Source organism: Mizuhopecten yessoensis, unplaced genomic scaffold (genome assembly GCF_002113885.1).
Source record: "Mizuhopecten yessoensis strain PY_sf001 unplaced genomic scaffold, ASM211388v2 scaffold2065, whole genome shotgun sequence".
NCBI lineage: Eukaryota > Metazoa > Mollusca > Bivalvia > Pectinida > Pectinidae > Mizuhopecten > Mizuhopecten yessoensis.
Genome location: NW_018404360.1, coordinates 626,261 through 643,252, shown reverse-complemented (window position 1 = coordinate 643,252; position 16,992 = coordinate 626,261). Strand labels below are relative to the sequence as shown.

Sequence of the window (16,992 nt, the reverse complement as noted above, 5' to 3'; positions counted from 1 at the left end):
TTCACCTTTGATAATCGCTATTTGCCAATAAAAATCGTTCAAAATTTTAACAAGTTTGACCTGTGTCTTTGAAAGTTAGTCTAGGTCATTAATTTGAACAAACTTGACAGTCTTCCATGCAAGCATGCTGCTGACAAGCATTACAACACTTATCCAATTTGTTATTGACAACAATCGCTTAAATGGTAAAACAAATTTCCCTTGCATGACCTTTAAAGTTAGTCAAAGTAGATCATTCGTTTGAGCAAATTGAAATCTTTTCATCCCTGCATCCTATTAAGATCGGCGCCCACCGGGATTTAATCCTGGATGTGTAATACCAAAGACGTAAATTTGGTAGTTGTGGCTTCTCCGCTAAACTGTTAGAATTAAGGGGATAGTGAAACGACTAGCCTGTCTTGAATCAGTATAATGTGTCTGGGTGCGGTGCGAAAATAACGTTTTGCACCGCAGCTTAAGATGAAAATTACGACAAGTGTTGCGACACTCCATGGCATCACCAAATACATCAGTTAAGGAAAGAAACTAACAAAGGGGAATGTTCAATATTTATTTTGGTCCTTTCAACATCATTTTGAAAATCACATAGTAAATGTATAAAATTCTCCTAAAAATGAACATGTTTTCTGTATAAACAATGTCCTGACATTACTGCTGCTGCAAAGAAAAAATACACCAGTTTTTTATTAATGTATTTTACCAATTAGAAAATCATTTGACAATGCATGGAGCTAACAAATCACTCATTATACAATAACTTCAATAACACGACCAGTCATGATGGACACATGAAAACATTGAGAGTAGGCTACCCTTTACACCTACTGCTCTACCAAAACCATCATGCAGCAGCTTAATGGTAAAATCGACAGGTTGTAAAGCTAGGCGTTGCTGCAGATGGACAGGTATCAGCCTAGATATTGTCAGTTTTTGTTTGACCTCAAACTAATCAAATAGCTGACCATTTGCCTTTGAATTTGTTAGGAAATATCCCAGGGGTGCAGAGAATGTAAGAGAGTGCAACACTGGGGATTTAGAGGATGCAATTTATTCTAGATTAACAAGATGTATCACATTGCTTACATCATTAGATAAAATTCGACAAATTTCTTGATAAATATCAATCAACAATAAATCTTACTTCAATGATAACTCTGTCCTACATCCGATGTCATTAGTCTGCCTTTGGTTTCCTGTTCCAGTAGTACAGTATTTGGGCCAAAATGAGGCCGTTACAGACGGATGAGACCACAAAACTCATAATTATCAAAGTGTCACCGGTTTCTTGCTGGGAAGTAAATATGCGGGCCAGGGATCCAGTGAATAACAAGGTCACTGTGATGGCAGATAACTGTCCTGTACCGCCATTCCTAAAATTAGTTAAGGCCTGTATCATCTGAAATAAAAAGGTGAGAAAGGTCAGAAATAGTGTAAGCAAGAATGTCTAAAAATGATAAACGAGAAATGTTTTTAAAAAAAATAAACTAGACATGTTTATCTAAAAACAGTTAACTAGAAAGGTAGGGTCAACGCCTATGGAGATTTAACATTAGCGTCGGCCCCCACTTAGAATTTCAAAACAAGATAAATCCAAAAAGGTATGGGTATATGAAGCTTAAATCAGGAACAGTTAGTTTCAGGATTCATTTGATGATAAATGATACCTCCTTGACTTACACCTGTGTGGGTGTTAAAGGTGCAGTAATACAATTTCCCCTAGAGCATTTAAATGGCACAATTACTATAACATTTTGGCAAGTAGGTTGTTCATGTAAATGCGTTTAAGTGTTGTTAATTTTGATGACCTTGATCTTTGTTCAAGGTCACAAAAACCAAATGTGCCGAAATAAATAGTTTGAATGGGGAGTCAGACAAGGGTATCTTTCCTTGCTTTATTTGTTAAGAATTAACGATTCAAAATAGTGCAATATCCCTTCATATTTTGTTTAATGATTTGTCAAAAGGCAACAAAAATAATAACTAGAACTGTAAGCCAAAGACTAACTAATACCCCCGCTCCTATATAAACCAGAACTGTAATCTTAAGACTAACTAAGGCAAAGCATTGCAAATTAATCCATAGTCTCCCACCAGTAATTATGTATGTATATATGTCACTGACATACTTCTTGTACTCCCTCCCTATGCCAAACCATACTTTCATACCACATCTTGTTAGCCTAGATGACCCACTTTTGCTGAAAATGTTCCAGTAGTGAAGGAAGGGTTATTAAGACAAAGATTTTTAACAAAAGGCCATAACTCCTTAAAAAGGTTTGAAATGAAAAATATACTACCCTGATGCACGATATCAGGGGGTAATTACCATATCTGTAAACTTTCATGAAATTGACCCAGAAGTTTATGAGGCAGACAAAGTTTTTTTCAAGAAAGGGTCATAACTCGGAATGAAAACATACTTCTTGGATGCACAATGTCAGGGGGCAGTTACCATATCTGTAAACTTCCATTGAAATTGGCCCCATAGTTTTGGATGAGTTGTCTGGACAAGTGTTTTTCAACAAAGGGCCATTACTCTGTACAAAAAGGGGCAGATTGAAAAAAGAATTCCTGGATGCTCACCATCAAATGGTTGTTACCATATCTGGAAACTTTCGTTGAAATTGACCCCTTAGTTTTGGAGGAGTTGTCTGGACAAGGATTTTTCAACCCGAGGCCAGAACTTTGAACGAAAAAAAAAGGACAGAATGAAAAAATAATACCTAGATGCACAACTTCAGGTGTTAGTTATCATATCTGGATCCCTTCGTTGAAATTGGTCCCCTGCTCTAGAATGAGTTGACAGATAGACGGATAGTCAAGCTGATTCCAGTATACCCCCCCCATGGATAATTGCATAGCTTTGTCTATAACACAATCTCAAACCTAAAGTAGTTCTCAAGAGGAAAGATTACTATGACAGAATACATATTCATGAGTTATTACTGCTGCACATAACTTTAAAACATGCCTAATATAATAAAGTGTTTTAATATGATACAAAAACAGAAAATGTATCGGTATTTATCATAATAAACATTGATAGTCAAATCTTCAAGGTTATGTAAAATTGGGCATTGATCATGTTTGGCATGCTAAAAAAGTACTCTACCGGTTTTTGATATTACATAAAAATGATTCTGTAGACAGAATTCATATATACATTCTTTCTGTCCTTTTTTTTTCGTTCAAAGTTCTGGCCTCGGGTTGAAAAATCCTTGTCCAGACAACTCCTCCAAAACTAAGGGGTCAATTTCAACGAAAGTTTCCAGATATGGTAACAACCATTTGATGGTGGCCAGAATATGACATATTTAGTATCAAAATAACAGTAATCTTATACACTATACATTCATATATATACCATCAAATGGTTGTTACCATATCTGGAAACTTTCGTTGAAATTGACCCCTTAGTTTTGGAGGAGTTGTCTGGACAAGGATTTTTCAACCTGAGGCCAGAACTTTGAACGGAAAAAAAAGGACAGAATGAAAAAATAATACCTAGATGCACAACTTCAGGTGTTAGTTATCATATCTGGATCCCTTCGTTGAAATTGGTCCACTACTCTAGAATGAGTTGACAGATAGACGGATAGTCAAGCTGATTCCAGTATACCACCCCCATGGATAATTGCATAGCTTTGTCTATAACACAATCTCAAACCTAAAGTAGTTCTCAACAGAATAAAGGAAATCAAAGTGGGGGCCAAATGTTGACTCCACCTTTGTATCTAACAATGATCAACTAAAAATGTAGCCGGTTTATGTATGTTCATATGCATTTTTCATTTTCAAGGATGACATCAATGCATTTAAATTTACTTACTTTACTGAGTATGACTACAACAATGTTGGCGCTTTGGAAGACAGACAACAGCTGAATGGAGACAACTGGTGAAAGCAGGTAGGCCATGCACAGCGTATAGATCACAAGGAAGAGTAAGGCCTGCTGCTTCCTGTAGTACAATACCAAGTACACAATGGCTGCTGTCTGCAGTACCAGGAATATACCCTCCCCATAGGAACTGCAACAAAATATGTCGGAAGATTTAAGCTTTTAACATCCAATATATGAGGCACAATTATCTCACAACTGTACATCATAAATAAATTCAACTAGAAATATCTTCAAAATATTAGTGGCAGAGCGCTTATGTATGTCTGAAGTAGCTGTGTACATTTCTTATGATTTTTTTAGAAGCAGGTGCCTACCATTCAAAGGAAATTACCTAACTTATTCTTATATATCAAGTCAAGTCATCCTCTCACTTTTGTTCTCTGCACTCCTGGAATATTTTGCTATGACATATATGTGGGGTGCAGAGAGCCTAAGTGAGCGTATCCCTTGGAGTATAGAGGGTTGAACTAAAGACAATAAACTCTAGCTGTTGTGTCCTTCTAATGTGTAAAATTGACATACCTGAATGGAAATTTCATGGCATATCCATATGTAGTGGTGGCAGACACAGCTATCAACTCAAACAGTACGCTGATAAAACTAATGCCTTCAGCACTCTTGGCTTTGAAAATCTTTAAAATCTGTGGCAGTTTTACTGAAAGGAAAGTCAATAGTTTGATTATTTTACAAACTTGAAAACCAAATAATCTAAAATGAAGTTTTTCCTAGCAGATTAACATATCTGGCCCATTCTTTTGTTCCCTAACAAATGATAATTTGGAATATTTACAGAATTATAAATTCAGGCCAGTGTTTGTTGATCATTTTAATTCAGCATTCAATTTAAATTAGCATGTTTAGTTTCATCAAAGATAAATTTGATTTCATATTTGACCGACTAAAAATGTGGGTGCTCAACTGCAAGAGACAGAAACAATTAGGGCCCCTTTCGCGTATCCGGTTCAACCAGTTGAAACGGTTGAACCTGAAAGAAAATGACAGACGCAGATCTTAACCGAGGCAGACCTCAGGAATATTCAGCATGTGTAGAACGAGGGGTCCACCAGACATGCCTGACTGTCAGAAACTAATATGCTGACTATAGTTTGCGTTATTTCTTTATAAAACAAGGTCAATCAACATGTACATTTGAAAAGGTACGTTATGTAAATGTCACAGGACATTTATTGAATAAACACTCCACACGTCCTGTTGGTTCGAGTCGAAATTTATTGATGACCAGAGTCTCATGCTGATTCATACAGAAAAACCCCTACAATACAAATATGGCCTAGAATTAGCTTAGTATGTCGCCGTATACAATACCTATGTTTGACAAGTCCAATATTTAATCTATATACTTTGAATTAAATATTCCAATTAATGACTACATTTAAGCATTCATGCTATAGTTACCTTCCGAGACTGTCAAGGTCCGGTAAAATCATGTCTATATAGTAGTCACTCTTTACGAGTACGGCAGGAATGTGCAGGTGGAACCCCAGAGGATACGCTCCACCTCACGATAAACAGCCAAGTGCGAATTAGCGCAGTGTATTATTACTTTTATTACTACTCTCCCTCACATTTGCATGCTTTCTTACAAACTCACACCCGAATTAACAAATAACTCATCAACAACACCAAATACGGACATATATACTCTGTGACATAAATTAGTGGACACTTCTTGGAGAAGGACATATTATTCTTGATATATTGTTATGTATTCTCTGAGACTGCTTTTTTAGCTCTGCGGCAGTCGGTCCATGTGCGTTCATCAGGGAATATTTCTGCACCACCTCAACCATTTCAACCGGGATCCATGAATGCAATACTGGTTAAAGTGTAAGGGAGACAACTCTGCAACCATAGCCAAACTAAGGGCCAGAGCTGTTTGAAATTTGGCCACCTAAGTAGAGAGCATTTTCACTTTTTTGTTCACACATGGTCTTTTTTTTATCGCTCAAGTAAAGCCTTCCATTAGTTCTCTAAATCTCGTTTTTGTAGTATTTTCAGTATATTTTTGATATGTTGCACATTAATTGTAAATGGACATATTTCTTTAGAGGCATCAAAATGAAGCTCACCATGAAAGAAAAAAAAGTGAAAAACTAAAGTCTGTTTCAATAAAATTACAGTGTTTTTTACAATTTACACTTCAAAATGCATGCTGAAGTTATATTGAAAATTATGTGCATTCCGTTTTTGTAGCATGTGCAGAATATGACGAAGTGCCGGTTACGACTTGACTCAAAGTTCTTATAGTTGGTAGTCACTGACTGTACTACCAACTATAAGAAGTGCACAAATATTGATGGCTTTAAAGGGAAATGTGATGATTTTACATACGGGAGCTTGCAAAGTCTTACCTAATACAGCACCAAGAATGATACCGTAACCAAGACATTTACTAAGGACCACTTTCTGACAGTAGGCTGAAAAATATGAAAAAAATAATGATTAATTTAACATGGTTAAGTTTTCTGGTGATGAAATAATACCAGATCAATTATAGAGCTGGTGAATCTTCATGCAAATTCAGACATAAGACTAAAAGTTTGAGAACAAAATGTCTACTGTAGCATTTGTTTCTCTCTTATTTTAAATTATTGCTTGAATGTATGTAACCCATGTAACCCTGTACCCCATGTGTACTAGGTTCACTGCACTAACACATCATCTATCACGTGCATAACATTGTCATTCTTACATAAGTAAATACATGTCAGTATGTACGTGCGTGCGTATGATTGGTTGAATGGGGTGAGGAGTATAAACGGAATGCACGGGCAGACCGGAGTCCTGTCACGTCCCAACCCAACTCTCTCCAGCCATTCCTCTTCAGGACTCGTAGGAGTCAACATCCATCCGTATCAGCCCTGGTAAGTCTGTCTGTAATGTTCACATTGTCATTGTACGTTTGTAATTTACCGTCTTGTATACTCGCGTCTTTGTATTCAATTCGATGTATGTAAGTTCAGGTCAATGTGTTATCAAATGTATCTATTGTATTCGTTTGTTAATATTACAGGTTTTTCCTACGGGAATAAACAAGATAAAACATCCAAGCCTGTCGTCTTATAATTTGAGGGGNGACCCCTGGAAAACTCGGGACGAGTTCTTTCTTAAAGGGGGAGTATGTCACCCTGGTAAAATACTAGCTGCTTCCTACCGTCTCGGCTAGAGAGAATTTCTCTTTAGCTCATTCGGTAGAGCATAAGACTAGTAAGCCAGAGGTCCCGGGTTCGACTCCTAGCGGAGGCATTGAAAACATAATGACCTCTGTTACATGTACAAAAATTCCTTTGAGTGTACTGTACACCAACATTATTATTATAGGTTTAACATGGTGATATACTTTTGACAAGTGCCACAGTTGTAGGAGTATTTCAAGTGGCAAGAGTATACGTATAAAATGAACTATATTTGAGGTGTATTTATCCTTGTAAGATCTTTTGCCTTCTAAACATTATTATCTGAAGGATAATTATTTGCTTGGTCTTATCACTATTGTGTGTTTCTTTTTGAAGTCAGCCAGCTAAAAATTCAAATCACAGTTATACCAAAATGGGTTGTTAAGCTAGAAAATTAATGTCGATTTGTCAAGTTTACAATCTCGATCTCGTGTGGTAAACTTGGATTGTGCTCACGTCATGTGAATATTGTACTTTGGACGTATATTAAGTCGTTTCGCCCCCTAATAGTTCGTTGACAAACGTTTTCGTCCAGTAACTGAACTGTGGTCGAAATGACGTCTAAAAACGACTAAGGAAAATTGCAGACTTTTAGCCTTTTCTTGTAAAGAAGGAAATCCAAACGAAATCAAAGTATACCATCTAAGAAATTTAAGTTGACAAAGAATTCATCGTAGCAGGGTTGCGGCACAAACACCTGCAAGGTTCTTTCCAAAAGAGATACCTCATCTGTTACCGGTTTCGCCATGGTTTTCGAAGTCAGTATTACGTTTGAGTGAGAAGTTAACGTAAATAAAGCGTTTGGTTGATGGTGACGTGCGGCAGTATAAAACAGTCTGACCCGGATAACGACCCGATCAAAGGTAGGCGATCTCTGTGTATTGTATATATATATTCTGGAATACATCAACATTTAAAGCTCAAACTTCATATTACAGCAATAAAGATGCATATTTCAAGATCTCACGACTTTATTTGCTTTCTGTAAGTATTTTACCCTAGAATTCCCACCTCCTGTAAGATATCACCGTAATTATGCTAAAAATAACCAACACTGTTCCGCAGATCCCAGGGGGTGTCACCAGCTATTTTAACAATGATTTTTTTTAAATTCTTGACTGGTGATTCTATTTATGTAATACACACACCCTCTCAACCCACTGATTAGTTGACACTAATTGACATCACCACCCATGCATCAATGAAATGGGTCAGCGAACCATATGCCTTGATCACAGGGGCACGTTACAAATGTCTGAAATACACATTTCAGACATTTGCACGTTATGTATGTTGTGCCCCATATCAGTATAGCATATGTGTGTATTTCAGACATTTGTAACGTGCCCCTGTGTCTTGATTGTGTAGACAAATGCCTGTCTATAGTGACCACATGTACATGTACGCGTGGGTTCGCTGGGCCTCGAACCCACGGCCATTGGCTCTCCATCCCGATGCTCTACCAACCGCTGAGCTAATGGGAAGACTTTCCTCGTCTATATGGTCAGTGGTCCGTAGTAGGCACAGGTGTTACGTTTGCAAGAAGGACAATTGACATTGCATTTTTTTTTTAAATCAGGAATCATTGTGAGAAAGTTATGTCAGTAAATGGACGTTAGCACATGCATGTAAATAAGCATTTGATCCAATGTTAGGTAGCGTTCATCGCTCATGCAACTTTATAATTTTTACGCCAAAATTAACTTCATATTCCACTATATAAGCTGCCCCGTTACTGAGAGTACACATGAGATGAGATGACGTAGAAGTCACGTGATTCAGAGATTTCGTAGTTTTCGAAGTGACCACACGGAGAAAGTTTTCAGATTATATTTTGTGCTTTAATAGGACATTTGCATTGGATTTTATTGGATTTTATTGGATTTTCATTCTATATATATATACCAGACGATATCGACAATTTCGCGGACGCGGTGATATTGTTTTTGTTGGTTTTAATCACACGTGGATAAGTGGAGACACTGTTTACATCTGTGACTACTGACCCGGGAAGGGTCATGGCGGACAAAGGCCCTTCCAATGTCGGTAATTTAATCGTACCGAAGGTGAACCCGGAAATATGGCTGAAGCTACCAGGTAAAACAAAAGCTACTGATTCCGGTCTACAGAAATTACAGGGCCTTACCAGTAAGGCCATCGTGCCAATCCTGAACATTCTGGACACTGTAGTGGAGGCTAATTAGAAGGGGAAACAAAAGATAAACCCTGATGATTTACTACCTGTAGTGAAAGATGGATTTAGCATAATGACACAGATCTTCACCGACATGTCTAGCTACAGACGGGAATGCATAAAACCATCTCTGAACAGCTTTGCAACAATTCGAACAAGGTGACTGACCTGTTGTTTGGAGATGATCTTGGAGCTAAGATCAAAAATATCCATGAATCGCAATCAGTGGGGATTAAAATGTCTCAGTCTAGTTATAAAAGACAAAAGACAGGACACTATAACCATGAAACTTCCTCTAACTTCAACAGAGACCAGGGGTACACAAAATTTGGAGGCAGCAACGGACAGGGATATAAAAAATACACCGTTAATAAAGCCTATAACAACCCAAAACCGTACTACCAAAAGACAAAGGCGGATTTTCACAAAAAGTTCCAGAAGAAACCAAGACAGTGACATCTCGGACTATTGTAAGTAATGATATACTTTCTTCTGTAAAAAACACACCAGAAACTTTCTTAGCTGGGAAAATATCTAGATGCTTGGATGTGTGGAGACAGATAACATCAGACAGATGGATATTGGAAGCTATAAAAGGTTATTCCATTGAATTCCTCAGTGAACCTCCTCGTCAATCGATCAGATTGAAATGGGTATTGTTGAGGATGAAATCATAAAGTTTGTAGACAAAAAAGTTATAGAACTAGTGACTGATGATTTTGAAATTAAGTATGGTTACATGTCCAACATATTTTTACGACCCAAAAAAGATGGAACATACAGAGTCATTCTTAATCTGAGACAGTTTAACCAGTATGTTAACACTACTCATTTTAAAATGGAAACATTGCAATCAGCTATCAATGTTATGAGAAAGGATTGTTGGTTTGCGTCAGTGGACCTGAAAGATGCATATTACTCTGTGAACATCGCTAAATCCGATAGGAAATTTCTACAGTTTGTGTGGAATGACAAAGTATATCACTTTACATGTTTGCCTAATGGATTAGCTACAGCACCACGACTGTTTAAAAAAATATGAAACCTGTGTTTTCACACTTGAGAAAACAGGGGTTGGTAAATGTCAGTTATATTGATGACATATTATTGTTGGCTAATTCAGTGGAAGAGTGCCACCATAACATCACTTCTACAGTGACACTGATGGATAATCTTGGATTAACAGTACATCCAAACAAGTCTGTATTAACTCCAACAAAAGCTATCATATTTTTGGGATTTATGCTTGACTCGGTTACCATGACAGTAAAACTTACCCCAGAGAAATGTGAGAAACTTGCATCATTATGTGTGTATATATTAAAAAAGGAAAAAGTGACTATTCGGGAATTGGCACAGGTCATTGGTAATATGGTAGCGGCATCAGCAGGGGTGACTCATTCAGCACTTTACTATAAGAAATTAGAATATGAGAAAGATGCAGCACTTAAAATGAATAAGGGTAATTTTGATGCTTTTATGACACTGTCTCAAACTGCAAATGGACATATTCAATGGTGGATTGACAACATAGATAACAGTTTTAAATCCATATCTCAAGGAAAACCCCACATCATACTAGAGAGTGACAGTTCCAGTTATGGCTGGGGAGGGGTCAACAAAACAGGAAACATCTCCACTGGAGGATTGTGGGATGCTACAGATCGAATAGATCATATAAATTTCCTGGAATTACAGGCAGGGTATTTGACATTGCAATGTTTTTGTAGTGACAAACAGAATATTCATGTTAGGCTCTACATGGACAACACTGTAGCTGTGAAGTACATCAATGCCATGGGTGGCAAAAAACCTGAACTTAACAAACTTGCCCATAATATCTGGAAGTGGTGTATTGGTCGGAACATTTGGTTGAGTGCTAATTATCTGCCTGGTACAAATAACATCGAGGCAGATAAAATGTCTAGGAATATTAATGATGATTCCGAATGGAAATTACAAGAACACCTTTTTGGTCAGTTAGAAGACTGTGTCGGAAAGTTTGATATGGATTTATTTGCGTCAAGAATTACACATCAGATGAAACCATATATCTCATACAGACCAGACCCCTATGCTGTGCATGTAGATGCTTTTAGTATATCGTGGACTAATTTAATGTCTTATATTTTTCCCCCATTCAGTGTGATAGGAGCTGTCCTGAGGAAACTGGAGGAGGATTCAGCGCAAGCACTTGTAGTAGCACCATTAACGACGACACAATCCTGGTTTCCGAAACTTTTGAGTCAGATTGCCAGCCAATCATTCATACTTCCAACACTGGAACGAAGTGTCTATCTACCACACAATCCAGACAGGATACACAACCTTCCAAAAATGAGACTGGGAGCTTTTCTATTGTCGGGGAATCATTGTCGCGCTACAAATTATCAGCAAACGCTACCAACATTGTCGCAAATTCCTGGAGAAATACTACAAAGAAACAATATTGGACATATCAACAAAAGTGGGTGCGATTTTGTGATAAATGGGAGGTTAATCCACTTGAACCATCTGTAATTATGATTGTGGAATTTTTAACTGAACTCTACGATTCAGGGTTAGGTTACAGTTCTTTAAACACAGCGAGGTCAGCACTATCGACAGTGATAAACTTGCCTAATGGTGAAGTTATAAGTACTCACCCTTTAGTTCGAAGGTTTATGAAAAGTGTATTTAATGAAAGACCTTCGTTACCGAGGAATAATGTTACTTGGGATGTTAATGTTGTGATTAAGTAAATTATCTACACTCAAACTAAAGGAGCTTACACTGAAATTAACAACTTTGTTAGCACTGCTAACAACCCAACGAACACAATCTATTCATTTAATAGACATCAGGAACATGACTTTAAATGAGTGTGAGGTGAAATTCCGAATAGGTGACAAAGTGAAACAAACCAGACCGGGTCATCATTTGCAGGAAATGCATATAAAAGCATTCCCTGGTGACAAAACTGTTTGCGTTGTAACAGTTTTGAAAGATTACCTCACAAGGATAGAGATGTTGCGCGGTGACAAAACTAAACTTTTGATTTCATATCACAAACCAGTGACTAAAGAATCTGTAAGTCGTTGGACTAAAGTGACACTAAAAAATGCTGGGGTAGATATGTCACTATTTACACCCCATAGTACAAGAGCAACATCAACATCAGCAGCGCTAATAGCCAAAGTACCTTTGACAACAATACTCAAAACTGCTGGCTGGAGCAGTGACTCTGTTTTTGCCAAGTTTTATGAGAAACCAGTACTTCAGAACAGTTCTGTGTCTACTGCAATACTACTTGAATACTCAGGGAAACAGAAATAGACTTCTGTTAGTGAACATAACAATAATCAGAACTTAAAACGTCATTTATTGTTGCTTAACTTTACATTGACTTTGTATGTATACATTATATCATGTAGGAAGATAAATGTTGTAAATATACATTGATGTTGGTTGTATATTTTCTTCCATCAACTTGGTTAAAACATTGGGTACATTACTCTAAAATCTCATGTGTACTCTCAGTAACGGGGCAGCTTATATAGTGGAATTGATAAATTAAACGATACTTACCCAGTAAGTTGAAGTTTGATAGAGATTCCACTATATAAGCTGCACCGTTAACTGAGAGATCACATGCCCACCCTCTTTTCTATGGGTATTTACACATATATGAAATAATATTTAATTAAATCATTGATGATGAGTATGGAAAATCTTATTACCCACCCTGAGGTTGATGGTTAATGTACCCAATATTTCTCTGAAAGCTGAATCACGTGACTTCTACGTCATCTCATCTCATGTGATCTCTCAGTTAACGGTGCAGCTTATATAGTGGAATCTCTATCAAACTTCAACTTACTGGGTAAGTATCGTTTAATTTATCAATTATCACGGACTTAGTTCCGTGATATTATGTAGTAGGACGAGGAATAGTGATAAAGATAGTGCCGTCGCTGTGGCTCGAACACGCGACCATTGGCTCTCCAGCTCTACCACTGAGCTAAAAGGAAATTCCCTACAGCTAACGCTTGTAAGGCAATCTAATTAATCCACATCTTTTACACTATTCCCTCCTTTTTTCAAACACCAACCCAGGTTCTTTGACTCCCTCCCCGCCAAGGGTCTCCTACCTTGAACGGGGAGGGTCAACGACACCAATTTATAGTAGGACGAGGAATAGTGATAAAGATAGTGCCGACGTCGCTGACCCTCGAACCCACGACCATTGGCATCCCGATGCTCTACCGCTGAGCTAAAGTGAAATTCCCTACAGGTTACGCTTGTAAGGCAACCTAATTAATCCACATCTTTTACAATTATATAACTACATATTGCACTTGAACTTCTTTATGAAGACATTTTTATTTTATAATTAGCAAATCTATTCCGGTATTTATTTTCTTTCATGATAAGCTAGAAAGTAGTAGCAATATTACAATAACATAATTCATCGGAAAACAAAAAATAGGATAATCTTCTTCTTCAGTAGATAATCATCTATAGGCCAGAAATGTTGTTATAAACAAATAACAGCTAAAACTATTGCGCGTGAATATACGTCCCCTTGAACGTAGTTGAGGCTTGCATACAGCAGTGTAAAGGTTGACGTTGTGGTTGATGCAAAGTATAAGGTTCATGTTCCTCATATGCATGTACAAGTAAACCGGCTTTTACTATGTATTTGAAAAAATATATCATATTTGGGATCATGCAACTTATAAAATAAGATTATATAGCTGTAGAATACCTGTACGATACAGGTCGCAGTACATCATTTTGGTGTACACATACAAGGTACTGAATGAAACAGCTCCTCAATACCCACAGGAGCTTGTTAACCTGTATCAGTCGTCACGATCACTGTGGTCGGAGACAGAGTAATTGTTGTGTGTCCCAAAATGTCGTACTGTGACCTATGGAAACCGGTGCTTTGGGAGGGTTTCGGCCACGTTGTGTCATAGCTTACCATCTGTTGTTAGAAAGTCAAATACCCTGGCCAAATTCAAGGACATAAAAACTCACCTCTTCACGTCTGCATTTAAGGATCTTTGCACGGACGTCATGTCATGTACAAAGCACATTTCATTTATTCCTTTATGTGCACATTGAGATGATTATCTTATTGCTTAATGTATAATGGTGATTATTAGCCTTTTTTGTTTCACAATTATAGCTGATACTATTATCCATATGTTGTCAAGCGCTTTAGAGTAAGTTTACACATTATATAGGACGCTATATAAATGTTGTATACTGTTATTATAGAACATATAACATGTAATATACTAGTACTAACCGAAAACAAAACGCGATTCAAAAAGCAAACACTCATAGCATCGTATTAGAGCTTTTTTGTAAAGAGAATTTCTTATTGAAACTTTCATTTCGCTTTATTAAGGTAGAAATTCCAAATGGTCTTTGTTGCATCTCCAACAAAGAATTCCAATATTTTGGGCATTTTATGACCAGGAATGTTCTGCCGTTCTTTGATATTTTAAATATTATCATTTTGTATTTCACAAAAGAAATCAACTCCTTCACAAATATTTGATAATCAGATCCATTGACTACAAGAAAATATCTTTTGTGTAAATTAGAGACATTTATTATTCCGGTACTTTGTGCTTTGAGAGTTAGGCTATGAATCTTCATAAAAAAAGACTGACAGAGAGCTAGCGCGCTACCACCGTTCATGGTATTCTAGTTTGAAATAGTTAAGAAAGGTTTCGACTACCTGAAAGGTCCCAAACCTGTAAATATTTGATATGAGTATACAATGTGAATTTAACTGGGAAGTAACCTTTTACGATATGTATATAGTATGAGAAATAGGGCAGTACTTTTTGAACAGGTATTCGACAAGAAGCTTCGCATATAAGGTACACAACCTCAACTTTACCTCAACAGCATCCCCGAAATTACAGGAATGACGCTGATGTCATTACCAAATCATAGGATCTGTACGAGCCACTTTGTGTATAATACACGTAGACTAGTTTGATCCTTTGATGCCCATGAAAAGAATCTGGCTTCAGCGTAACCACAACCCTTCGATTTTGTTACGAAAAAGTCAAAGAGTGCAAAGAATATATGTGTCTCGACGGCAGAACCTTTGGATTTTGAAAATGGGTTCAGCGGTACGAAACAAACCCCAAACCTAATGAACATAATAATAAAAAATAAAAAATAGATTGCACAAATCATGATGGCGACCATAAAAACCTGCCCATGGCTTTCATCAACCTGCATTTTTTGAGACTCTGTGTTAGAAGTTTGTCCGTCAGCAGTCGACGTCTCTCCTGACTGAAACGTGAGCATAATAATGACATAATGTCAAACCGATTTTATCTGAATCTTCGTGTTGTCATTTTGTTTGCAGAAAACATGAGTTTGAAAGGAAAGGTTGCCGTGGTAACGGGGTCCACGACTGGGATTGGTTACGGCATTGCAACGGCTTTGGCGGCGCGAGGTAGTGCTCTCATCATAACGGGACTGGCAGACCAAGATACCATCGACCGCGTCATCGGAACCATAAAAAGGTATGTCGAATATCCTCGCCTTCAGACAATAAAATATCTCAATTCCTTATCAATAGATGGAAGCACGTCGCAATTCTATAGTTTGACACAACAGACGTCACAAATCCGAAACATTAGACAGAGACACAGCAAGAGAATACCAAGGTGTCAATAAAACCGTGATTCGAACTCCACATTGATAAAACTTGCAATTGGGTAGACTAGGAAGAACAGACAGATTTATAAGGAGACTGTTAATGAAATACATGGAGAATAAGACCAGGTGTTCCGGAGGCGTCTTCTGCTACAGTGGTAAGCCACCACCACACATATTACGTAACAGTAAAAATGATTATTGATAAAATGCTAGCAATACTATATGCAAGTGTCACCATATTGTGTTCTTGCATATTTACTGCAGTGAACACAAAGTTGATGCGACGTTCGTACCAGGAGACCTGTGTTCTGTGACGTCATTAGAAAGGCTCTGTAAAAAGGTTCTGGAGCTGTATCCTGGGGGAGTTGACATACTGATCAACAATGCCGGTACGTGTGTCTGATTATTCGTAGAGTACTGTTGTTCATAGTTCCAATGCATAAATTAGGTAATTATCTAAAGAGACGATGATGATTGATAATGATTTACTTAGAGTAGAAAGTATTAAAGAACCATGCTCATTGGTAGTTACATTTTTGAAGCAAATAAATTAAGATCAAATGGTTAAACAATGATTTCATGTAAATCAACAGAGCTTCTTTCTCTACATATATGTGTATGCCATGCTATAGCTTTCTTTGTATTTGTTTGATTGATGGGCCGAAGGTAATAACAAAGATGAATTGAATGTACAGACAACTCAAAGACATTATGTAATCACATTTTAAACGTCTTTTATAAAATTACTGGATAGTACATAGACCGTGTCTCTCTAGTATAGTATAAAGAAACAAAACTATGTCAAATTAAAAACAAGTTACTCAACCAAATAACGAAAGGTTAAACCTTTTGAAATAGGTAATGACAATTTGTATATTTATCAGCAAAATCGGTCAACTGTGGAAAGCGCCAAGTGTTCCCTAAGTTGAAGTCAGTTTTTGCCGCTCACCTATGAATCTCGAAGAGTCGACAAAGGAAACTTTGGCTGTGTAAACTGTATCCATTTTCCATTGAGTTTAAGTTTA

The 16,992-nt window shown here is 37.2% G+C and overlaps 2 protein-coding genes across 3 annotated transcripts in view; one reads left to right on the top strand and one right to left on the bottom strand.

Annotated features, from left to right (window-relative positions):
• Positions 1 to 536: 536 nt before the first annotated feature.
• LOC110444939 (mannose-P-dolichol utilization defect 1 protein-like) lies at positions 537 to 7,887 on the bottom strand. 2 transcript variants are annotated; one of them, XM_021489290.1, is made up of 6 exons: positions 7,738 to 7,887; positions 6,274 to 6,339; positions 4,424 to 4,556; positions 3,830 to 4,028; positions 1,142 to 1,396; positions 537 to 657 (listed from the first exon to the last, which is right to left on the bottom strand). In XM_021489290.1, the coding sequence occupies exons 1-5, from the start codon at positions 7,844 to 7,846 to the stop codon at positions 1,175 to 1,177; spliced, it is 729 nt and encodes a 242-aa protein (XP_021344965.1). In that variant the 5' UTR covers positions 7,847 to 7,887; the 3' UTR covers positions 537 to 657; positions 1,142 to 1,174. The 2 variants fall into 2 exon arrangements, with proteins under 2 accessions (XP_021344965.1, XP_021344973.1); XM_021489298.1 differs by having other exon boundaries at positions 537 to 654.
• Positions 7,874 to 16,992, top strand: part of LOC110444928 (D-beta-hydroxybutyrate dehydrogenase-like) — a 25,245-nt gene continuing 16,126 nt past the window's right edge. The window contains exons 1-3 of the mRNA XM_021489281.1: positions 7,874 to 7,961; positions 15,672 to 15,831; positions 16,232 to 16,356. Coding sequence (XP_021344956.1) covers positions 7,907 to 7,961; positions 15,672 to 15,831; positions 16,232 to 16,356 — 340 coding nt within the window. The 5' untranslated portion in view covers positions 7,874 to 7,906. The remainder of the gene's footprint in view (positions 7,962 to 15,671; positions 15,832 to 16,231; positions 16,357 to 16,992) is intronic.

Excerpts from the sequence above, each read along its gene's own strand:
- LOC110444939 (XM_021489290.1), bottom strand. The coding sequence starts at position 7,846 with ATGGCGAAACCGGTAACAGATGAGGTATCTCTTTTGGAAAGAACCTTG. Across the intron at positions 6,340-7,737 it reads CAACTTAAATTTCTTAGATG|CCTACTGTCAGAAAGTGGTC; the intron begins GTATACTTTGAT and ends CATATTTTTCAG. Across the intron at positions 1,397-3,829 it reads TTGTAGTCATACTCAGTAAA|ATGATACAGGCCTTAACTAA; the intron begins GTAAGTAAATTT and ends TTTTTATTTCAG.